This window comes from Dromiciops gliroides, chromosome 2 (assembly GCF_019393635.1).
Source record: "Dromiciops gliroides isolate mDroGli1 chromosome 2, mDroGli1.pri, whole genome shotgun sequence".
NCBI lineage: Eukaryota > Metazoa > Chordata > Mammalia > Microbiotheria > Microbiotheriidae > Dromiciops > Dromiciops gliroides.
The window spans coordinates 194,099,638-194,124,597 of record NC_057862.1 but is presented as its reverse complement, the minus strand read 5'-3'; the positions used below and the strand labels follow the sequence as shown (position 1 = coordinate 194,124,597).

General features: G+C 38.1%; 1 protein-coding gene across 1 annotated transcript in view; it reads left to right on the top strand.

The window, feature by feature from the left end:
- UBR1 (ubiquitin protein ligase E3 component n-recognin 1) overlaps positions 1-24,381 on the top strand; it is a 138,118-nt gene extending 113,737 nt beyond the window's left edge. The window contains exons 28-35 of the mRNA XM_043980565.1: positions 7,542-7,629; positions 9,078-9,214; positions 10,478-10,586; positions 11,498-11,554; positions 13,920-13,997; positions 15,936-16,106; positions 20,187-20,288; positions 21,595-24,381. Coding sequence (XP_043836500.1) covers positions 7,542-7,629; positions 9,078-9,214; positions 10,478-10,586; positions 11,498-11,554; positions 13,920-13,997; positions 15,936-16,106; positions 20,187-20,288; positions 21,595-21,736 — 884 coding nt within the window. The 3' untranslated portion in view covers positions 21,737-24,381. The remainder of the gene's footprint in view (positions 1-7,541; positions 7,630-9,077; positions 9,215-10,477; positions 10,587-11,497; positions 11,555-13,919; positions 13,998-15,935; positions 16,107-20,186; positions 20,289-21,594) is intronic.
- Positions 24,382-24,960: the final 579 nt, after the last annotated feature.

The window sequence follows — 24,960 nt, the reverse complement described above, 5'->3', positions numbered from 1 at the left end:
AAGTTTAACAGCAGAATAATATAGTTATCACAAATCTTAAAAGGTATATAAGCACAATAACAAACAAATAGCATGCAGCATAAAAAATAGGAAATGTTTAAGTGATATAGAAAGAAATCAATGGGGAATTCATAGTGAATAACAAGACAGATAATACTCAATTTCTTTATTGTTTTGTGATTTACAAAGTTCTTTCCTCACAATAACTCTGAAGTAAGCCGATCTATTTGCCATACACCAGTGCAGAAAAATACTGTTGGGACACACCACAGCACAACCTTAAACAAGTCACACAGCTGATTTGCTGGGAAACAGCAACAGGTAGACCAGCTTTTTAATCAGCAAATGGAGATGAACCAGAAGTCTTTTGATAAAGATCTCATTAGACCATTATTGAATGCCTACTCTGTGCAATTAAATTGTCTCCCAGCCTTCTTTTTCTTTAGTTTCCTTTAGCCTTCTCCCCCCTACTGGTCTTATATCTCCCATTAATCAAAGGAAATCATCCAGGAGTCCTTTAACCACTTGTGAATCATCACATAATATATTTTTCAAACACATGGTTTGTGCAAGTGAAGGATACAAAGAGGTATGAGACATAATACCTCTTCAAGGCATTTGTAGTCTTCGTTTTTAGCTAACATTAAAAAAAACAATCCAGAACCATAACAAATACCTTTCAGTGACCTCTGAATTGGTACCATGGACCAAAATTCCAGTTGCTCTGCCCTTGTTAAAGTTTTGAAAACAACAGGCAGGAGATAGTAAAAACCAAATGAATAATAGATCAAAAGTGCTTATGGGACCTCAAAAGAGACCAAATCAGTGTGATTTGGATTCTTCCAGGAAAGTTGGATAGAGAGGATGGAGCTTAAACTCTGCCTAGAAGAATGGGTAACATTCCTATAAATGGTGAAGATGGGGTAGGCACTTCAAAACAGGGAAATAGTGGGTAGTCAGTGTGACAAGAATCAGAGCTAAAAACAGCAACCAGTTTTCTAAGTGGGACCTTGAAAACAAAGCAGAGTGGTCTCATGTTTTCATTGTGGAAAAGATGATTGCTCTGCATCAATCTTTTTAACCACTGTATTCACATATGGATAATAACATTAGAATCATCTCTGAATACATATTTGAATGGGCACATTTATATGCCACAATATTCAATACTTCAAGGAACCACAATTTTGTTGGTTTACACACACTCACAGCCAGCCAGCCCACACCCTCTGTCCTCCTTAGGAAATAAAAGTCATTGCCTTCTACAGTGAGTTTCTCTGACCTTGATGATGAGCTTCTCAGATTTGCTAGGGTACATAACAAGGGGCCCAGGCATAACGACTTATGTTATCAAGGCCTCTGTTTCAGTAGTAGAGCTTTAAGAGTCCTGCATTCTGCAAATGGAACTGGAGCAGGACCTTAGTCAGATAGATGCCAAACCTGTTCTATTTAGTCCAGCAAATATTTATTTGTCACCTCTTTTACATACAATAGGCAGTTGGGATGCAGCAATAAAAAATGAGAAACAGCCTTTCCCTTCAAGGAGCTTCCATTCTTTTGGATAATACAACATGTGCACAAGTAAGAATATCATAGTGAAAACTGAGAAGGTAGAAAGCACTCATTAAGCTCAGTCCAATAACCATTAAGTACCAAAAAGGTGGAAAACACTGAGCTAGGTGCTGGGTATGCCCAGACAAAAGCAATAGTACTCTCCCTGAAGTAACTTCCATTCTACTGGGAGAGACAACATATTATAATCACAATACTTAGCATTTATATAATGCTTTAAGGTTTGCAAAAGGCTTTACAAATATTCTCCTTTGATCCTCTCAGTGCTTGGAGGTAAGTACTGTTATGCCCATTTTACAAATGAGGCGTTTGAGTCACACAGGTAGTAAGTGGATTTGAATTCAGGTCTTCTTGACTCCATATCCAGCACTGCAGCTCTTTTGTGCCTACGATGTAAACAGATAAATCAATACAAAACCATTTGAAGAGGGTAAGAGCACTAGGAAAATCAGGATAGGCTTCCCAAAGGAGAATGGACCTGAGCCTTGAGGAAAGCTAAGTATTCCAAGAGACAAAGGTGAGGAAGTATTCGTCCAGGTTCGGAGCATGGCTCGTACAGACGTAAATCCTAGAAGCAGCAGGAGGCAAGTTTGGCTGTAACAGAGAATATGAAGGGAAATAGTGTGAAGTCAGTCTGGAGTGGTCAACTAGTTTATAGCTGTTCCAGATTATAAAGGGCTTTCATTGCCAAGCTAAGGAAGTTATATTTTATCATAGAGACCCACAGGGAACCAATGAAAATTCTTGAGTAGGAGAGTAACGTGGTCAGTCCTATGCCTTAGAAAGACTGTTTTGCTAGCTATGTGGATGATGATTTGGAAAGAAAAGAGATTGGAAGGAGGGAGTCCAAATAGGAAGTCTAGGTGTGAGGTGATCATGGTTTAAATTAGAGAGATGGCTGTGAGTAGAGAAGGGGATATGTGTGAACAGTGTTATGAGGTTGAATTGTCAGGGCATGGCAGATAATTAGTATAGGAGTGAAATGGGAAAGGAAGGCTGTGTTTGTGAACTTAGATGGCAGAAATAATGGTAACGTCTTTAACAGAAATCAAGGAATTTGGAGCAAGAGTATTTAGAACATGTTGAGTTTGGGATGCCTATGAGTTATCCAGATGGAGATGCCCAGCTAGCAAATGTGGGACTGTCTTTCAAGACAAAAACTAGGGCTAGACACGTAGATTTGGGTCTTCTGAATAGAGTTAATACTTGAACCCATGGCAGTTGATGAGATTTCCAATATAGAGATCTTAAAAGGAATAGAGAAAAAATACCTAGGACAGAACCCTGGAGAAAACCCAGAAAGAAACAGCTAAGTATCAACAGATTGGAGAAGAACCAAGAGTGGGCAACAGCATTCATAATTGCAGAGAGTACAAAGGCGATAAGAACTGAGAAGAGAGTGGGTGATGAAAATGTGGAGACAGAAGGAATAGATGATTCTAGGAGTTTGACAATGAAAGAAAGGTAAGCTATAGGAATAGAAATATTTGTAATTAGCAAAGGGAAAGCCAGTTGATACGGAAAGATTGCAGATAAGAAATTGAAATGATTCAGTTATAAGAAGAGAAGGAAGCCTTGGTTCAGAGAAAAGACACTTCTCCAAGAGAGGAGTGAAGACAAATGAAGCTGAAGGGGGGGAGGAGGCTCCCAAGGCTAGTCAAGGTAATTCAGAAGGAATAAAAGCTCTGCCTTGTTTTCCATTTGAGATCAGATAATGGAAATTTGTAGTGGGCCCAGTTAACCCAGTAATGTGACTTCTTCCAGCAGCATCAGCTTGAGAATGAGCAGAGAAGGCAGGTGATGAGAGCGTTCTAAAGTTGAGAGTCAGCAGGATGTGAATGGCAATGTGGCAGGGACAAAAGGAGTCATGGGGAAAGGATGGTGCATCACTGAAGTGGGCAAAGACAGGATCCAAACAATGGAGAGAAGAAAAAGTGAGGGCAGAACAGGAGTGATAGACTAGGAGAACAAGACAAGAAGAACCGGAGGTTGCAGAGAGAACAGAAATCAGGTTTAGGAGGAGATGGAAGAATAGGAGATTGTGATCAGAGAAGAAATGTGTGAGTTTAAAATTATGAAACTGTCACAGTTATCAGTGATGGTAAGAGCTATGGTGTAGCCACCCTGGAGATGTCTAAGGTAGAATGGAGCTATATATATATATATATATATATATATATATATATAGAGAGAGAGAGAGAGAGAGAGAGAGAGAGAGAGAGTTCATTTGAGTTGAAGAGGCTACCTGAGGAAATATAAATATGTATGTTAAAAATCTCCACGTGGGAAAGCCATATTTAGATTCCAGTAGAAGGCTATGCTCTAGCTGTTGAACTCCTTGAGAAATATGAAGAGTTAGTTAACCAAAAGCTATCAAATGACCAAAATCAGGTTTCAGGTAATGTGCAGTAGGTTAGATGGAATGAACCACAGAGGAAGGAGGGTTGCTGATCATGGTGGCAGAGAGAGGGTTACATGGCAATGGCAAAAGAATATGCCAGTTCCTTTTCCTGACCCAATATTTCTTTTTCTTTTCTTTTCTTTTTTTTTTTTTAGTGAAGCAATTGGGGTTAAGTGATTTGCCTATGGTCACACAGCTAGTAAGTGTTAAGTGTCTGACGTCGGATTTGAACTCAGTTCCTCCTGACTGCAGGGCCGGTGCTCTATCCACTGCGCCACCTAGCTGCCCCCATCTGACCCAATATTTCTTTTCTTTTCTTTTTGTTTGCAGGGCAGTGAGGGTTAAGTGACTTGCCCAAGGTCACACAGCTAGTAAGTGTCATGTGTCTGCAGTCAGATTTGAACTCAGGTCCTCCTGAATCCAGGGCCAGTGCTTTATCCACTGTGCCACCTAGCTGCCCCCTGACCCAATATTTCTTTAAACATGAGAGGAAATGCAACAAGAAATAATACTGTATCTCCTAAAGAAATCTGGGCTTTTGTGAGTGAGGAATGTGGGAAAATTAGGGAAAGAAGAAATTAAGGGAAAAGTTTGTTAACAACTGGGCAGGGAATTCTAGAGGACATAATGAAAAAGTAAGGCAGAGCAGGAAACTGGACCAGGAAAATGGTTGGATTGAGCTGGGTGGAGACTAACACAAAGAAAGGTATTTAGGGAAAGGGGCTTTTGACTGAAGAGACATAAATTTTCAATCACTGGGATCAGGAAAATAGCAGGTGCAAATTTATTAGGTACAGCCACTAGTTGTCTGGGACCTCTACCTTACAGTATCCTGCAATGATGGAAGTTGTGGGGGATGAAGGATGAAACACCCTCCGAAGATATCTTACATGTGGCACATGTACTCTGGCATTCCTGGTATCCAAATCCCTGGACCTTGTGTCATTAAGTCTGTTATCAAAGGCTCTAGTTAAGGTAGCTTTATATCTTTTCCTAGGATCCTAGTCTTTCCATTTCTAGGCCTAGTAGAAATGATATAGTCATATGTGATATATTCTTAGAATGTGGTCTAAGGGGATCCCTTAGATCCTTTCAGGGAGTCCACAAGATCAAAACTATTTTAATAATAATGACTATCATTTTAAATTCTAATATGATGACATATTGATAGAACTCACATAAATAAAAGTTCTTTGGAGTGGCCCTCAATAATTTTTAAGAGTTTAATGGGGGGGGGCAGCTAGATAGCACAGTGGTTAAAGCGTTGGCCCTGGATTCAGGAGTACCTGAGTTCAAATCTGGCCTCAGACACTTAACACTTACTAGCTGTGTGACCCTGGGCAAGTCACTTAACCCCCATTGCCTCACTAAAAAAAAAAAAAAAAAGAGTTTAATGGGTCCTAAGACCAAAGAGTTTGAGAACCTCTAATTACATGCATATGTTTCCGTACATGTATGTATGTATAAAAGCAATATATATTGTTTGTACATACATTCATACATATACACACATATATCCTAGACTTCGTACATCTTACATCTGTTGACTTGCCATTCCTGTTACCACTATCCAAGTTCAGTCCCACATTAGATCTCACATATACTACATGTACTACATGTTCTCCAGTCCAGTTTAAACATCTGTCATCTCCTGTGTCAAAAACCTTCATTCATTCCCCATTGTCTACCAAATGAAATCCCAGTTCCTTACCATGTCTCTCAGGGTCTTTGTTGATCCAATCCCAACCTATCTTATAAACTTATCACTCTATGAATTTTACATTGGAGCCAAATTGGACAACTCCCCATTGCCAAAACATTCTTTTTTGGGGGGGGGGTGGGGGGCTTGGCAGGGCAGTGGGAGTTAAGTGACTTGCCCAGGCTCACACAGCTAGTAAGTGTCAAGTGTTTGAGGCCGGATTTGAACTCAGGTACTCCTGAATTCAGGGCCAGTGTTTATCCACTGCGCCACCTAGCCACCCCTAGAACATTCTTTACATGTTCCTACCTCCGTTCCTTTGCTCATATTTTTTTCCCAACACCTGGAATGTTCTTTCCTCTAATTTCTGCCTATAAAAACTCTTCAAGGGGCAGCCAGGTGGTACAGTGGATAGAGCACTGGCCCTGGAGTCAGGAGTACCTGAGTTTAAATCTGGCCTCAGACACTTAACACTTACTAGCTGTGTGACCCTGGGCAAGTCACTTAACCCCAGTTGCCTCACCAAAAAAAAAAAAAATCTCTTCAAGACGCAGTTTATTTACAATCTCTTTCTTGGTCTTCTTTTCTTTACCCTGTCAGCAGAAAGGAATTTCTCTTGTGAATCCTAATAGTACTTTATAATTTTCTTATTCCCTTATGTTCAGTTTTATATTATAGTCATCTCTAGCCATATCTTGTCTTAGCTCCCATTCTATATTATAAGTTTTTATTTATCCTTACATCCATTACAACACCTAGCACACTATCTTGTATGTGGAGGGGGAAGGGAACAAGTATTTATTAAGTGCCTACTATTTGCCAGGGACTGTGCTTTACAAATATTATTTCATTTGATCCTCTCAACAACCTCGGGAGGTAGGTCCTGTAATTATCCATTTTACAGCTGAGAAAACTGAAGCAGGCATATTAAGTGACTTGTCCGAGGTCATATAGCCTGTAAGTAACTGAGGCTGGATTTGAACTCAATTTTTCCTCACTCCAGGCCTAGCACTCTATCCCATTATACTACCTAGTAGCCTTTCTAGCGGTATATCCTAAGTAAATTTTGAATGAAAAACTTGAGGAAACATAAATAATATGAGATATTTGAACTATCCTTGCCTTTTATTCTCAATACTTCTTTGAGTATTATGGACATTTATGGGATCAACCATTAAGGAGAGATATGGAAGGCCCAGAGAGAATTCAGAAGAGTACCATAGAAGACTGAAAGCATGGGATAAAATATAGGAGGCAAAGCTAAAAGGAAATGGCATTTTTTGAGCCCCGAGGCATAAAGACAATTTAATAATAGCTTTCAGGAATCTGAAGAGCTTTCAAACCATTGGAATGGGTTGACAAGGGAGGTCGTGGAAACCCCTTCTCTGAAAGTTTTTAAAATTAAGATAGATTCTCATCTTTCTGGGATGGTTTAGGTATGGCCCTGCCTGAAGACAGGGGAATGATCTAAATGACCTCACAAAGTCCCTTCCAGCCCTATGATTCTAAGATTGAGCTTGGTGACAGCAACAGCAGGAGCAGCAATCTGCTTCCCCATTTGCAGGTTGAATTCCTGCCAGCCTGGCTAAAATTCCCAGGCACCCTGGGTAGGTAGATGACTGCTAATCTATGTGATTATTATGATAATGGTGAGCATTTATTAAACATCCACATTTAGCAAGGTCTTGTTCTAGCAAAGTTGACTTAACAGTACTAATCTGAAGAATTAACCATTTGGAGTCAAAAGTCCCCTTTTGCATCTTTTTAAGGGAATTTATAAAGCATCTCAGCCCCATGGAACATAGGATTTGCAACTTGTAACTGAGCAGTAAATGCGTGAAATAATTTTATGGGTTGTTTTCTTCACAGACAGCTTACCTGCCCAGTTACAAGAAGATAGTGAGGAGGCTCGTTCTGCATCTTCTCTCTGCTCAGAAATTTCTCAGTATATTGGTGGGTAAGTAGCACGTTGAGTTTGTTCAGCTATTCTTTCAACCAAGAGAAATGGGACCTTTTGGAAAAGATGTACCTGTCCAGCAGGAGTCCAGTAATTGTGGTTAAAAGAAAAGAGGCCAAACTGAAAACAAATAAATTTATTAGCATGCTAAAGAAGACTGATGTCTCTTTGAGAGCAGCTATAGGTTCCTAGAGTACAGATTTGATTTTTATAACCTTTCAAACCCACATAGACTCCACAGCCAATCAGCAGCATTTTGTACTAACTTAGGTAAATAAAGCATTTCACAGTAGAGGGAGGGATAGAAAGAAAGAAGGGAATCAGCCAAAGGAGAAAAGGGGAGTATTTGGGATACAGTTGGCAGATTTATTATAAAAATAAAAAAAAAATTCTCTGTTAAAAAGTCATGAGACATGGGGAAATGACCAAATACTTTTACAATCCTTTTAGAGCATACTTCAAGGTTTCTTATCCAAGGACAAAATGTGGCCATACACACATACAGCTGTTAGCATTGTAGAATTATTATAAAGGCCTTTAATGTGTGGCTTCATTTGCTACTGGTGAATAAATGCTAGGTCTTTAATAACACAAGATGGTTCTTCTGTGAAGTATGGCCTTCAGTGGATCACATGAACAAATAACCCAAGCCATCTCTGAAAAGAAAATGGATTTTGGAATAACCTTTTTTAGAGGAATGTTTTGGGAATACAGCAAATTGTTCTTTCAATTCTATAACTCAAGTGACCCTCATATAGCACATCATTTAGCAGCACACTTGCTCATATTAGTTAAGACCAATTAAGTAAGGTAAATAAAGTATGTTGATACTGCAGAAGTTTAAAATATTGTGCTTCTACTTTGTTTCTGTATGTCTGCTACCAGACTTGCCTAGTTTTCCTTTTTTTTTGCTGTCAGTAGGAAAATAGCAAAGAAGCCAAAAGAATATTGAATGCTATTGTAACTACTTATCTATATTAGTGTTCTATAACTAGTTTTTCTCATTTACATCTTATTAGTGAAGGGTCATACTTTCAAGGGTAAGTTCAAAGAAGATGAGTATTAAAATCTGAGATGTTGTGTTCGATGTTGTGTTCAGATGAAATTCTGAATCTCTAGGGTTTTTTTTTAAACCTAAGAGTAAATGTGTTAGCCTTTTATGATGGGGAAAAAAAAAAGGAATGGAAGAGAGTAGGGGGAAGGAGGTTTCTTTGCTGCAGAAACTAGCGAAAGGTGCTAGAAGTATTGTGTGTCGTCCTCCCCCCGCCCCGAAAATTATAGAAGGAATTCTAAATAAACAAATCTTAAATTTTTTTGTACTAAATAACTATAAAATAAAACATAGGCAAAAATTCTGTTGTTGTTGTTGTTGTTGTTTTTTAAATGAAGGACAAATTCATTCTTTTCAGTATTTTGATCTGTAGTCTTTTGGAATTTCTTTCCTGTAGCTCTCCCATCAGCTCTGATGTTCCTGGTTGGTATTTGTGGGATTGTGTGAAGAATGGCATTATCCCTTACCTTCGATGTGCTGCTCTATTTTTCCATTATTTGCTCAGAGTGCCACCACCTGAAGAATTACTTTCAGGTAAATAAGAATGGCATTCTGTATTGAAGATAAGTCAGAGAGCTGGAAATTTGGGGATTCCCAGAGAAAATTCAGTTTTCTCCTTCAAGCTCAAAGGTAGAAGCATTACAGGTTAAAGTGCAAGGAAAACCACTTGCCTATGGAAACATAGTCTGTTCTCACACTGATATATATGGATTAGTCCTGCCACCAGGCTAATGTTGCAAGTGCAGGTCATTCAGAAATGAGATCATAAAGAAAGCTGTCTTCATATTGTCTAAGTCACATCTTGGTCTGTGTTTAGAATGGTCCTTTCACATGTAAAATGCACACATGAGGTAAGGTCAGGCTGGAGTTTGAAACATGTTTCTATAAAGCAGGTGTTATTTCTTCCTTTCTTTGGTTATAATGATAGGTGGTAGTAACAGAAGAGATGACCTCATAACCCAGCACTCTATGCCCAGTTACTCACAGTAACATTCACTTGGACCACAGATTCTTGCCCTGCTGCCTCACAGACAGATAAATAGCTGAGCTTTTCAAGATCATCTGGTTTCAGATTCTTATGCACCAGTTGCTTAATACTTAGTGTTTGGTTGTTATTATTTTGACTCATTGTATCATAGCTCGTATGATTTTATGCTGGAAGGGACTTAGCATCTAGTCTCATCTCCTCATTTTACAGTGAGATAACTGAAGCCCAGAGTAGTTTTGACTTGCCCAAAGTCACAAAGATCAAAAGTAACAAAGTGAGGAATCTAACCAAACCTCTTAATCCAAACCCAGCATTCTTTCTACAGTAACATGCCACCCAGAGCCAAGAGATATTCTTAACTTCACCCTTACTCCATTTTTATTGGTGTTTTCTGAATTAGCTCTTATCAACTATCCAAGTGATTTTATGTACTTTGAGGTTTGACTTCAGGAGTCAAGAAACCCTCTAGATCTTTTCTACAAGCTTCATTCTTTTCTCTTGGTGTGTTAATCGAGGGGGTGAATTCATCTCTTGGCTAAAACCCCACTTTAGCCAACATAATATACACCTTATAACTCTTTAAGATTATTGATAAAGTAGGTAGCTTTTTTTCCCCAAGAAATTATGAATACACAGATTATTTCCCAATGTTTTGTTTTGTTCTTTCATATGATTTCACTGTGCAGATGATGGCTTATTTTTAACTTCCGTTTTGTAAAGATAGAAAGAATGTAAAATAGATAGAAACTCTAATATGATCCCTAATATGGAACAATATGCTCACTAAATGTGTTTTTCTTCTCTTACAGTTTCTGAGGGAGGTCAATTCAATGCACTCTGTAGTTATTTATCCTTACCCACCAATCTGTTCCTGCTTTTCCAAGAATATCGTGATACTATGAGCCCCTTACTCCAGAGGTACTAAGACGGCAAACTATCATTTTAACTGGGTTTTGGGACAACACATAACTTTAGAAATTTGAAAAGACTGCCTTAGACTGATCAGCAGTGAGTGAACAGGGCTAGTGCTGGTTTATACCAATCTAGAAGTTAACTGCTAGAAAGCAGTTACTTTCTCAAAAGAATGTCTACTCTGCTGACATTGCTTCCTCAAAAGGGAGGATAGTGCATTTTTCTTCTCAACTTCTGTCATCTTTTTTTTTAATTCATTTTAAAATTATTTTTTTAATCATCCACCCACTCAACTTTATTTGTTCTGTAGACTTTTTTCTATAAATGACATGCCTCCAGTTCTCCTACCTCCCTCATTCTTCTCTCCTTCCTCCCTGTTTTTTCTTCCCTCTCCTTTTCATTCCCTTCTCCATTTTCCCCCTCCCTTTCTCCCTTTCTCCCTTTCTTTTTCCCTTCACCTTTCTCTACCATTCTTGCCCCTGTCTTCCTTTCCCCTTCTTTCTCTCCTCTTCCTATACTTCACATTCCCCTCTCTCAGTGTCAATTAATCAGTTTTAAAATAGGTCATGATTTGTATTGAGTATAATTGTGATTTGTGTGAGTGCAATTGCTATTTTAGTCAAAATTTTTTTATTCTTAGAAATTGGGACTGTTAAATTGCTGTATAAGTTTATTTGTTTATTCCATTTCAATCTTTGTTAACCAAGATCCATGGCATAATAAAAACAACAATAATAGAAGAAAAGACAATAACATAAGGGACAACATGTCAGCTTAAAAGAAATGGGGGAAAATATTTTTAAAAAAAGAAATGAGATTCAAAGAATAGGAGAAAAAACCACATTCTTGGCAATTGGTTGTGATATCATACTCACCTTATTTTTTGCTGTTGGGGGGTCGGTGGTTCTGCCATACAGCTGGTGTTCTGATCCTGCCTTACAAAGCCTTTTGAAAGGAAACAACCCTGTGGTCAGGTGGGTTCTACTTTTTCAACTTTCTTTTTTCAGGTTATGTATTCTGAAGTAGTTATTATGCAGGCCATATGCATGTAAGGTACCTACCTATTTATTTATCTTCCCTTTCTCATTATATGTGTGTGTATATATGTATACACACATACTTTTTAAAAAATGTGTGTGGGTTCTTTGCCTGAAATTAATTCTTCTCCCATTCTCTTCATCTCACAATTCCTTGATCTCATCTTTCACTCTTCCTTCCTCCTTGGCTCTAATAAAGAGGTAATCCCTTTCATTGCTCAGACTAACCCCATTCTATGTATACTTGATCCCATCTCTCATCTTTTCCAGTGCATTGCATCCTGAATTATCCTCCCTTCCAAATCTTCAGCCTTTCCCTATCAGCTAATTGCTTCTCTACTGACTCAAGCATGTCCAGGTCTCACCCAACCCTAAAAAGCCTTAACTGGATCGTATCATCTCCTTAAGCTGTTGCCTAATATCTCTCCTCCCTTTCTCATCCAAACTCCTTTGAAACAGCAAAATAATAATATTTACTATACAGATGAATTCTCAGACACCTTGCAATATGTCTGTGATATGTCTATACAGTTTGGGAACCATTCCCCTAATTAAAGGCAGTCTTAGAAATGACCTTCCAATGTTGGATGCCATTAGCATCTACATAGGGGGAAAAATCTGGAGCAAACAGAATCCAGATTATCACAAATGAGAATTTTGCCACAGTTCCTCATCTCCTATACTTCTTTATGTCAATGTTCCTAGAAAGTAGGAAGCTTCCCTGTGTCCTAGTGCCAACCACTTTGTTCTTGAGGTTGGCTTTTCTGTTTCATAGCAAAGGGAAGGACATAGAATTATAAGGAAGGAGAGCGGGCAGCTAGGTGGCGCAGTGGATAAAGCACCAGCCCTGGATTCAGGAGGACCTGAGTTCAAATACGGCCTCAGACACTTGACACTTACTAGCTGTGTGACCCTGGGCAAGTCACTTAACCTTCATTGCCCTGCAAAAAGAAAAGAAAAGAAAAGAAAAGAGAAAAGAAATATCGTAAGGAAGGAGAGAATAAGCTAGGGTAGTAAAAGAACTAGAACAGAACTAGAACACACCATTTGGAGACTTAACCATGAGGTAACACTATAGCTCTTCATCTCAATTTAAGAAGTATCATCTAGAGCCTTACACTATGCCCCCAGGACGGTGCTAAGGTAAAGCACAATACACAGTCTTACAGTGCATAATTAGGGCACTAATATATATATATATATATATATATATATATACATAAAAAGAAAAAACACAATACAAACTGTGCTCTTGTATCTCAAAGACTTTTTTATTATAGGAATTCCCAGGAAGAAAAAATATCATTCCATGATTAGTGAGATTAGTCAGGAAAATCTTCAACAGGGAAGATATTTAAGGGAAATCATATGATCAAAGACAGGAATGAGCATAGTATGGGCTGAGGAGAATAAGAGAAGCTCTGACTGCATCAGGTTCTCATTGGGGAGTTTCAGTACAAAAGGGAGGGAGCCTAGCATTACAGGAGAGCACATGCCAAGAGGAAACCACATAGGTAGATGACCCCCCCTCCCCTTCAAATCCTTAGGCAGCATGGGGCTGGTGGCCAGGATGTACGGCATTATACACATTCCAATTGTGCAACAGCCCAGAGCTACTTAGGGCTCAAACTTTTATAGAGTTTTTAGACAAAGAGGTGATGTGGCCCTTATAGGAGATTGCACTCTCACCAGAAGGACAAGCATTGAGGTATTTTAGACCAGTGGTGTTAAATTCACATAGAAACAGGGTCACTAAAGCATATGTCGGAATCTCTGCCAATCACATTTTGACTTAGAAAACCACATATTATCTATGTTCTATTGTATTTTTATTTTATTAAATATTTCCCAACTATATTTTAATCTGGTTATAGTGGAGTGTTTAATACTTGTGGTATAGACTACTAAAATGAGGATGATCTCTGAATTACCTAATAAGGAATGAGGAATTGGTGGCAGGTAACCAGGAAACACAATCTAACTGTGCCACTTCAAGCAAGCAACTGGGGAGAGGGGACGGGGTATATCCTTGGCTGGAGTTAACCAGTCAAAACCTGTTTGACAGGAGCTCACAGAAGCAATGAAATATAAAATTAAATAGAAGCCTAGAACAAGCTAAAGGTCTTTGAATCCCAACATTAATAGTTTACCCTTTATTCTGTATATAATAGGATTCAGTGTAGGGTCCAAAGCAGAGGGAGACATTCGTTTGCCATCATTTGACAATCTTAATTCTCCTTCACCATAGTCTGTTTTAAGTTTATACTTAGATAAAATGTGACCTCTCATATTAAATGCCTAGGTACCCCAGACAGAGAAATAAATTGGTAGAACTTCCAGAAGACTACAGCTATCTCCTAAACCAGGCATCTCAATTCAGGTAAGAAGGCATTATTCAAAGATGGTTCTCATTTTCCCTTAAAGTCTCTTGTTCTCTAAATTAAACAAATTTTATTCTTCAGCTGATTCATGTATGGTACAATTTCCAGTGTCCTCACTCTCCCATTGTCCCTTCTAAAATGTGGCACCCGGTCCTGGACACAGTATACTAGATGGGGTCTGCCAAGGAAAGAGAACAGAAGGTCTAACACATCCTTCACTCTGTACAATATGGTTCTGTTGATGCAGTGTTAAGTTAGCATTAGCTTTTCTGGTTGCCCTATCCTATGGCAACCATTGAATTTGAAGTCTGCTAAAGTCCCAGGGTCACACAACCAAAATATATCAGAGGGGCAGCTAGGTGGCGCAGTGGATAAAGCACCAGCCCTGGATTCAGGAGGACCTGAGTTCAAATTTGGCCTCAGACACTTGACACTTACTAGCTGTGTGACGCTGGGCAAGTCACTTAACCCTCATTGCCCTGCCAAAAAATAAATTCTATATATCAGAAGCAGGGTTTGAACTCCAGGTCTTCCTGGCTTCCAAGGCCAGCCCCTCTGTCATACTACACTGCCTCTCAACAACGATAATAATATCTATCATCTTACAAAGTACTTTATAGGGGGCAGCTAGGTGGCGCAGTGGATAAAGCATTGGCCCTGGATTCAGGAGGATCTGAGTTCAAATCTGGCCTCAGACACTTGACACTTACTAGCTGTGTGACCCTGGGCAAGTCACTTAACCCTCATTGCCCCCCCCCAAAAAAAAGTACTTTATATATATACTCTCATTTGATTTGATTTGATTAAGGTTGGATGGGGCTAGGTTGTGAAGAATATAAATGCAGAACAGGTGTAAATAGTTGATAATAATAAGGTAGTAGGAAGCTACTGGAATTTAATGAGTAAGGGGGTGTGGGAAGGTGTGTCAAACTTGCTCTTTGGGAAAATCAGTTTTGGTGGCTGTGTAGATGGATTGGAGTATAGAGAGAAGTAGGACCTAGAAACTAATGAAGCTATTTCATTAGTGCAGGTGAGAGATGATGAGTGCCTGGACTCAGAAAGTGGTTCTGTGGGTAGAAAAAGGGACATATTCAAAAGATGTGATGAGATTTGGCAGCCGATTAGATATGTGGGGTGAGTGAAAGTGATGAGACACTGAGTATGACACTGAGGTTATTATGATAGCCAGATTGTTTTTTCAGGATACTTAGAACTAATTTATATAATCTTACCATCAGCAATGCACCTATTTCCCCATTCAGCCCCACTTTGAATTTTATCATTTGCTGTTCTTGCCAGGTTGATCGATGTAAAGTGGTGCCTGAAAGTTGTTTTTAATAAGTGTTTCTCTTATTAGTAGAGATTTTAAACAGTTTTTCAAGTTGCTAACTAGCAGTTTGTATTTCCCCCTTCGAAAATTGTATGCTCATGCCCTTTAGCCAGTTTACTATTGAGGAATGGGTATTATAGATTTGTATCAGTTATGGAATACAAGAGTCATATTTGCTGAAAATATTTTTCTCAATCTTTTTCTCTTGGGAAGAGAAATTTGCCTGTTCTGCAGAATTTGTGTATAATCAAATCCATAAATTTTTGTCTAATTTTTTCAATGAAATTGTTTTTCTTTCTACAACTGAAATAACTATTACTCTGTTTAAATGTTATTACCAAACCCAATTAAATCATGAGGTGTCTATAAATTTTAAGTTTTTCTTCCTATGAAATTATCAAGAAATATTTTGATGAAAATTATTTGGCAGGGATTAAAGGAAAGAAGAGACATATTTGTTATTAGACATTGCCTGGTACTTTAGGAGCTTTCTGTCTGGAAAACAGATTCCTGGTTTTATAAAACAAAGCCTAAAAGCATTGCTTGTCTTGTGCACTGTGATCTTTTTTCCTGAACTTCAGTTCAGTGTTCTCTCTTTGCTTTTGAGGTGCCCGAGGTCCTCAGATGATGAACGAAAGCACCCAGTCCTGTGTCTCTTCTGTGGAACGATGTTGTGTTCTCAGAATATTTGCTGCCAAGAAATTGTAAATGGGGAGGAGGTTGGAGCCTGCATTTTTCATGCTAATCATTGTGGAGCTGGTGTCTGCATGTTTCTAAAGTAAGTAATGAGTTATGAGAAATGTTTATGATGAATTTAGGGAATCTAGAACCCCTCGAAGGAATCTAACAGTGGAAGATAGTTACTGATTATGGATAATGATGTGAAGTTTGTATATTTGTGTTAGTATAAGAGTAAAATTTAGATTATCTTTTGAAAAATGTGGCAAATGATTATAGTATTTGATAATTTTGCAGAAAACCTTAAAAGTGTGCACTGAGACTTCTTTAATTGTTTTTTTTTATTTAATTTTATTTTTTACATATAAGGTATTTTATTTTTTCCATTACATGTAAAGATAGTTCTCAACTTTTGTTTATACAAGCTTTACAATTTCATATTTTTCTCCCTCCCTCCCCCCCTCCCTAGACAGCAGGTAATCTGATATAGGTTATATCTATATATCTATATACATATACATATATATATATATACACACACATATATATACACATAATAACATTAATCCTATTTCTGCATTAATCCTGTTACAAGAGAAAAAATCAGAGCAGTGATACAAAACCTCAAAATAGAAAAAAAAAAAACCAACAGCACCCAAAACAAAAGAAATAGTATGGTTCAATCAGCATCTATACTCCACAGTTCTTTTTTTTTTTTCTTGGATTTGGAGATCCTCTTCTATTATGAGTTCCCTGGAACTCTTCTGTACCATTGCATTGGTGAGAAGAATATAGTCCATCACAGTAGGTCAACACTCAATGTTGATGATACTGTGTACAATGTTCTTCTGGTTCTGCTCATCTCACTCATCATCAGCTCACGCAAGACCCTCCAGGTTTCTCTGAACTCCTCCTGCTCATCATTTCTTACAGCACAATAGTATTCCATTGTATTCATATACCACAACTCGTTCATTGTTTTTATAAATCAAAATATAAATTAATCATGTCTATAAAAAAGACAGGAGAACTAGAAATGCATTTTCAATTTAAAAAATTTGTATATCAGTCAATAAGCACTTGTTTCTCTCTATATATAAGTGTGTGTGTGTGTGTGTGTGTGTGTGTGTGTGTATATACACACATGAATGTGTGTGTGCCAATCCAATGCAAATTTTAAAATAAAACACCTCTACACCTTTAAAGATAATTTAATGAGTGTCTATTGACCCCTTCCCCCCAATCATTACCAAGTAGTCAACCCTCCAGGAATGAACCTTCCCCAAATTTAGTTATAGTTCCTCAAACCACAAATATTTCATCACTGGTTCATGCTCAAAACCCTCCAGTTTTATCAGTACCTTCCTGTGCTTGCACTTAGTTGACACAATCTTTAAGAACTCACCTTCAGAGTAGCATAGTCTTTTTTTTCCCTTTTCTTTCTTTTTCTTTTGGGTGGGGCAATGATGGTTAAGTGACTTGCCCAGGGTCACACAGCTAGTAAGTGTCAAGTATCTGAAGCCAGATTTGAACTCAGGTACTCCTGAATCCAGGACCAGTGCTTTATCCACTGTGCCACCTAGCTGCTCCCTAGCATAGTCTTTAATTCATCTTTACAACACAATATGAGGCATTGGAGAAGGGTTTGAATAGATTTGGTTATATAATCCATTAGTTATGTAATTCAGCCAGTCAGTCTAGCTCTTAAGTGCTTACTACAGGCCAGATACTGTGCTAGCAGAGTGCTGGCAATATAGAGAAAGGTGAAAACACTGTCCCTGCCCTCAAGGAACTCACATTCTCCATATACATGGAAAGATAGTGAAGGAATAAAAGAGAATTTTCTTGTGTTAAATTAGGTCTGGCAAACTATGGTCTGAGGGCCAAATCTGGCCAGCTCTTTTTGTACTGCCATGAGCTAAAAGTTTTTTACATTTTTGAGTACAATGAAACTTTATCTTAAAAAGCAAAAAACACCCTTCGTTTTTGGGGATCTGGATTTGGCTTTCCAGTGTTCTGACCCTTTGTTAGATGGTAGCTAGAAAGAAAAAACACTCCTCAACTTGAACCCCGGTCTGGTTAGAGATCATAAAACTATTAAGATTTGTAGCTCGAAGAGCCATTCCAGGACTAAAATTTGATGAAGCTATGTAGTTCAAATCTTTTGCTAAGCCCTTTCCCTCTTTCTGACACATCTGACAAGATACCAACTATTAGCTCCAGCCATTCTTCTAAGGGGGGTTCTGATGGGGCTTCCACTGGTCCTTATTCCTTTGGTATGTACTGCTACTATCTGAACCCATTTGCCTTAGTCCTACTAGGTCTTTACTCTTTTATCCAGTGACACAGGCCTCCTTGCTATTCCGTGACATTCCATCTCTCAGATCTGAATGATCATTTTCTCTGGGTTTCCCTCATGCTTAAAACATCCTCCCTCATTTGTACCTACTGGTTTCCCTGGCTTTCTTGAAGTCCCAGCCAAAATCCCACCTACTACAGGAAGCCTTTCCTGATCTGTCTTAATTCTAGTACCTTCCCTCTGAGGTTACTTCTAATTTATCCTTACTGGAACGTGTCTCCCCCATTAGATTGTGAGTTCCTCAAAGGCAGAGATTATCTCCATCACCTGGAACAGAGTAGGGTACCTAATAAATGTTAGCAACTGGTTGACAGATGGACTTTTCTATAACCCTGACTTCTAAACACATAATCTTAATAAAAGTAGCAATTTGGGGCAGCTAGGAGGTACAGTCAATAGAGCACTGGACCTGGAGTCAGGAGAATCTGAATTCAAATCCAGCCTCAAATGCTTGACACTTACTAGCTATGTGACCTTGGGCAAGTCACTTAACCCCAATTGCAAAACACACACACACACACACACACACACACACACACATACCATCAGCAATTCTTTTTTTTTCTTTTGAAATCATAAAAATATTTTATCATTTTCCAGTTACATGTAGAGACAGTTTTCAACATTTGTTTTTATAAGATTTCTGGTTCCAAATTTTTCTCCCTTCCCACCCCCCTCCCCAAGACAGCAAGAAATCTGATATAGGTTATATGTGTACAATCACATTAAACATATTTCTGCGTTAGTCATGTTGTGAAAGAAGAATCAGAACAAAGGGGAAAAACCTCAAAAAAGGAAACAAAAAACAAAAAAAGGATAAACGATATGGTTCAATCTGCATCCAGATTCCACAGTTTGTTTTTTTTTCTGGATATGGAGAGCATTTTCTATCATGAGTCCTTTGGAATTATCTTGGATAATTGTATTGCTTGAAAAGTGTTAAGTCTATCACAGTTGATCATCATGCAGTGTTGTTGATACTGTGTACAATGTTCTGGTTCTGCTCATTTCAGCATCAATTCATGTATGTCCAGGTTTTTCTGAAATCCACTTATTTATCATTTCTTACAGCACAGTAATATTCCATTACATTCATATGCCACAGCTTGTTCAGCCATTCCCCAATTGATGGGCATTCCTTTGATTTCCAATTCTTTGCCACCCTAAAGAGAGCTTCTCTAAATATTTTTGTACATGAGTCCTTTTCCTTTTTTTATGATCTATTTGGGGAAAAAGACCTAATAATGGTGTTGCTGGATCAAAGGGTATGCACAGCCCCATAGCTCTTTTGGCATAGTTCCAAATTGCTCTCCAGAATGGTTAGATCAGTTCACAACTCCACTAGCAATGTATTAGTGTTCCAATTTTTCCACAGCTTCTCCAACATTTATTATTTTACGTTTTTGTCATGTTAGCCAATCTGATAGGTGTGAGGTGGTACCTCAGAGTTGTTTTAATTTGCATTTCTCTAATCAATAGTGATTTAGATAATTTTTTCATGTGGCAATAGATAACTTTGATTTCTTCATCTGAACACTGCCTGTTCATATCCTTTGACCATTTCTCATTTGAAGAATGACTTGCATTCCTATAAATTTGATTTAGTTCCCTATATATATTTTAGAAATGAGGTTTTTATCAGATCCATTGGCTGTAAAAATTGTTTCCCAGCTTTCAAGCAGCAGTTCTTCTTTGCCCACCAATATTTGGGTATCTCTGCATCTGGTTGTAATGGATAAAAATAATTTTGTTTACTTGGAATTACTTTTGGCACAGTGCCTAACCTGGCAATGTTATGTGAGTGATGTTTTGTTTTTTCAGGATCAGGGAGTGCAAAGTGGTCCTGATTGAAGGCAGAGCCAGAGGCTGCTTGTTTCCAGCCCCCTACCTGGATGAATATGGAGAAACAGACCCTGGACTAAAGTAAGCACATTCTATGTCACTCCCTCATGGGGGATTGGCACTTAGGTGCTTTTCCATGATGGTATTTTTAGCCATATGCACATATCCAGATTTCAGTGACTACCCTATGAACACAAAGAAAAACCCTAAGTTTGCAGACCTGTCTTATTTGTACTACTAATTTGTTCTTTCTAAACATGAAGCCACCTTCTGTTTCATGTAATGTTTTTAATAATATGCTACTGCTCTGATTACAAAAGCATGAGACAGCATATCATATTTCTTAAATATTTTTAAACAGTGACCAAAAAATCACAATTAAACACCATTACAAAGAGCTCTAGGATACTGTTTGATTTTTGTTGTTTATGTTTTACTAGAATTTTTTTGTCCTTAATATACCTCAAAAAAGAGTAGGCTAGTAGTTCTTGTGGAAAATTGAAATGCCTTAAATTTAAAAAAAATTTTAATTATAAAGGTATTTATTATCCTGTAGAGTAATAGAATCTGGGTATGGAGGGAAAAAACTGGAAAAAAAAGGATGTTAGCAGGTTATAGGGGAAATCTTTAATGGTTGAGTGTATGTGGTCTCCTCTTATTCCAAAAAGTATCTCACTGTTCTTCATTACTGGCAAGATCCAAACCAGAGCCCTTTTGTGTCAGCTGCCCTAAAACAATTACCCCCAGAATCACAAGATGACTCATATGTAAATAATTGTCCTATAATTCATGTATTTTGCTTGCCAGCAAAACTTGGTATGACAACCAGGATTAAAAAGAATGTCACCTTGATATGAGGAGAAAGAGTGGAATTAAATTCTTACTGGGAACTTTCTCTCCTTGTCTGTTTTCTGTTCCCCAGGTTACATTGGTCTGTAGTGTCTTAGAGAGGAAGAGTAGAATTCTGACTCTATAGTCAGGGTGGGGGGGGGGATGGTAAACAATATGTTGACACTAGGAAAGCAGTTAGAACCCCACTTGGTCTCACCAACATGGAGGAATAAGGACTGGATAGTGAGTTCTCCTCTGCTGAAAAGGAGAGCTTGCAGTTCCCAACATCACCCCGAAGTCTAGGCCCCATCACTCACTGACTTGTTTTGGGGATTGTCAGCATAAGTGTTTGCTTTATCTAGGGGTGGTCACTTGAGTACTTTTTTCTCCCAAGTCTTGCCCTGGTAACTATTTCAGTAAAATAAATCCAAGTCCCACTATGTACCTAAGCACTGGGTCCAGAGACATCCCAAGATCTCAGACTATATAGACTGCCAGAAGGTATTGGAGGTTGTTTGACTCGGGCTAATATTTATTCATTTCTTCTCCTATGAAGGAGGGGCAATCCCCTGCATTTATCTCATGAGCGTTATGAGAAACTCCATTTGCTCTGGCAGCAACATCGTATTATCGAAGAAATCGCAAGGAGTCAAGAAACTAATCAGATCTTATTTGGATTCAACTGGCAGTTACTTTGAATCCCGGTTCTCCAGAAGAGTGACAAGTGAAGGCAGTAATGAAGATGGGTCTGGAATTCTGGACACATTTAGGAAGATCGAGGAGGGGTGGGGGTGGGGCGGGTGGCAGTGGGGTCATTCCTCAGTTCCTGATTCACATCTTTCAATAAAATATCCCTTAATGGATTTTTGCTTTCAATCAGCAAGCTCGATGCCTCAAGATAAAGCATATTCATACCTATATCAACGTGTATCTGTTGTAGAACCACTGAAGAAATACTTGTCTGCCCCACAGTTTATGATTCTGCTAATAGTTTAAGGAAATCATTTTCCCTTGTAGAGCCTTCCCCTCTTCAATAATCATGCCAGAAACAGGAGGGTATTTCTGACTGTATGTTTGGGGGGCAAAAGTGCCATCCAAGAAGGTGTTGGATTTTTTTTTAAGTGTTTGTGATACCAGCCATCAAACTCGAGCTGCTAATTCTCATTGTGACTATTTCTGGTCTTTTGTCCTTGCTTGGCTCTAATCAACTGGACCAGTATTTGTGTTGAAATGGCAGAAGAAAAGCAGCAGTGACAAGATTACAGTTGAACATAATAACCATATATCCAACCAGAAAAAGAATGATATAGAACAAGAATTTTATTAGAATCGAGGAAATTTACAAAGAGTAAAAGTTGCCGTTTCTCTTCTGGGAAATTGCCCCAGATATACCACTTGCTGCTGCTACCAGAAGTTAAACTGACTCCCTGCTTAGTCAAAATTGCCTTCTCTGACGCAGATTTTTCTTAGAGCTTTTTTTTTTTTTTCCTCATAAAATCCTGAGGGTTAGAATTGTGTCATCATCCTGATATTACAGCAAGTCTTGTAATTGATATCATGGACCCAGCCCTTTTTAAAACTGCACTTTCCATTGTCCAGGGCCTAATTTCTAACAAAAGATCACATCGTTTGTCCAGGTGCCATTATGTAACTGACAGAAATCTGCTCTGATCCTGGTGTTAAGTCACCATAGGACCATAATAAATTATTCCCCACTGAGCATAGAAATATCAGGCCAATTCTATAACAGTTTATGTCTTCCCAGAAGACTTTAAATCTTCAGTTCATCATATGAGTGCAGCCTTTTATGAACTGTAGTTGTATGACAGATACAGACAACCAAAAAAAAGCCATGCGATCAACATTTTGTTTCTGTCTTGCTGTACCTTGCAGTAATTAGGCCTCCTTGCTTTTAAATAATAGTGCTCTTCAGAATCTGCTTATAGCTTTCTGGGTCCTTAGCCTTAATTTTCATATCAAGGGAACTTGTTATGCAAAGCTTTAAGAAAAGGATAAATTGAAGCCCTCAGTTAGCTTCTCTTATGCCTTAGGAGTCTGAAAGATCTATTCAGAGAATGTATTTTGACCTTGATGAGGACTGTTTCCATTTATGTATAATGGTTTCTTACCCTTTTACTTCTCTGTAGAAACAGGGAAGTTAAAAATATGTATACCAGGTGTTTGAGGATACACATTTGTATTTAGTTTTATGTTTTGTTTTTCTTTTGTTAAGGGAAAGGGAAGAAGAACCTGTCAGAGGTATCAGAATAATCATGGCTATCTTACTTGACTAAGTCTACAGCTTTGATATTAAGCCTTCAAAAGGTATTCAGAAGATAATGCAGCAGTAGGAAACTTGTTGAATTATGGCAAGTTGGATGAGGTTTGAAATGTTCAATACTCAGTTTGATCAATTCAGTGCTATGGTGAAAAGACATGGATTTCTCCCCTGTTTGGTGTCATCTAGAGTTCAGCTGGTTGTACTAAATATTTAGCTGGGAGATCTGACTTGGGTGTCCGGCAACAGCAGGCAGCTGTTGACCTCTGCCCTGATTCATGCCCAATATAAATAACTTGATAAAGCAAAGGCAGATTCTTCAGAAGAAGAATTTCTTCCTACTTGAGTAGTCTGTTCCATTCAGTTCACAAATCCTGATGTTAAGCCATTGGGCTGCCAGAGGAACTTTCTGGCAGTGACGAGTAAAATCTTGACTGCCAAAGAATCTATCCCAAGAGATGAGCACATGGAGGCCTGCTCACAACTTGGGTGTGGGTGTTGGCACTTGCGTGTGGTCTCGTTGTTCAATGTTGCTGTCAAATGAGACGTTTTTATGTATGTTTGAAACCTTCTAGCAGTTTGCACTTGAGTAGTGCAAGCGCAGAAATGGTGCGTTCAGAAGTCAGGAACACAAAAGGTCACTTTTTTTTCCTATTGAACCAGGAACCTGTTCATGAGAATGCTCCTAAAGCATGTTTTTCTTATGACTGGGGAAATGGGGCAAGAGGTCTTTGCAGTAGGAAAAACATGTTTCTGTATAGTTAATTTATTATTCTAATATATGAGCTACAAGGTCATCCACTAATGGTCATTTATCATTTCATAACCTACTATGCATTTTGGTTCACTGTGAGAATAATCTATGGTGATTGTAACATGTTCATGCCACTGATTCCAATTCCATCCAGATGAACAGAAGTTCAGAAGTTATTCTAAATGATGCATATATTGATATCTTTTATTGCAAAAATGTAAATTTAAGACTTGTATAATGTTCTTGTGCTTTTTGGAAATAAATATTATATGTGTATATTTAAAAAGGAAATAAAAGTGACTTATACTCTTTGGGATTTTTATCTGAAATATGAAATTGGACATCAAAAGGTCTTTTAGGTCATCCTTTTAGCTAAGTTTTTGAAGTGAAATGTCTAGTTATCTCCAGCAAGATAGATACCACATTATCCTTATGACATGAATTTCTTTCCTTTTCCTAGCTTGGGGGTGATCAGGATGTTTTTAAAGGATTCCAAAAAAGGTGACAATTCATTTTGAGAGCTTTGAAAATCACTTTTCAAAAGTGAAAATTCTAGTATCAGTCCTTTGCAACTTACTTTGGATAAAAAGTTTAAAAATAAGCTTTAATTGGGAAAAGAGGAAGAGGAAATTGAAGGAAAAGAGGAAAAGGACAGAAAAACACAAGGGAATTTCAAGGCAGGAGCCATCAATAGGGAATAACAGCATGATAATATGTTTTTAATAGGGCAGAATTAAATAGTAAGATCTGCTTCACAATTTTGCCTAGTAATAGCCTTGTGTCTAACCTGTGTTTTATACTACACTTGAGGTCCATCCAGTCTTATTCTATCCTTTTTTAAATCATTCTAAGTGAAGACTTTTGCTTCATTCAAATATATTTATTGATGT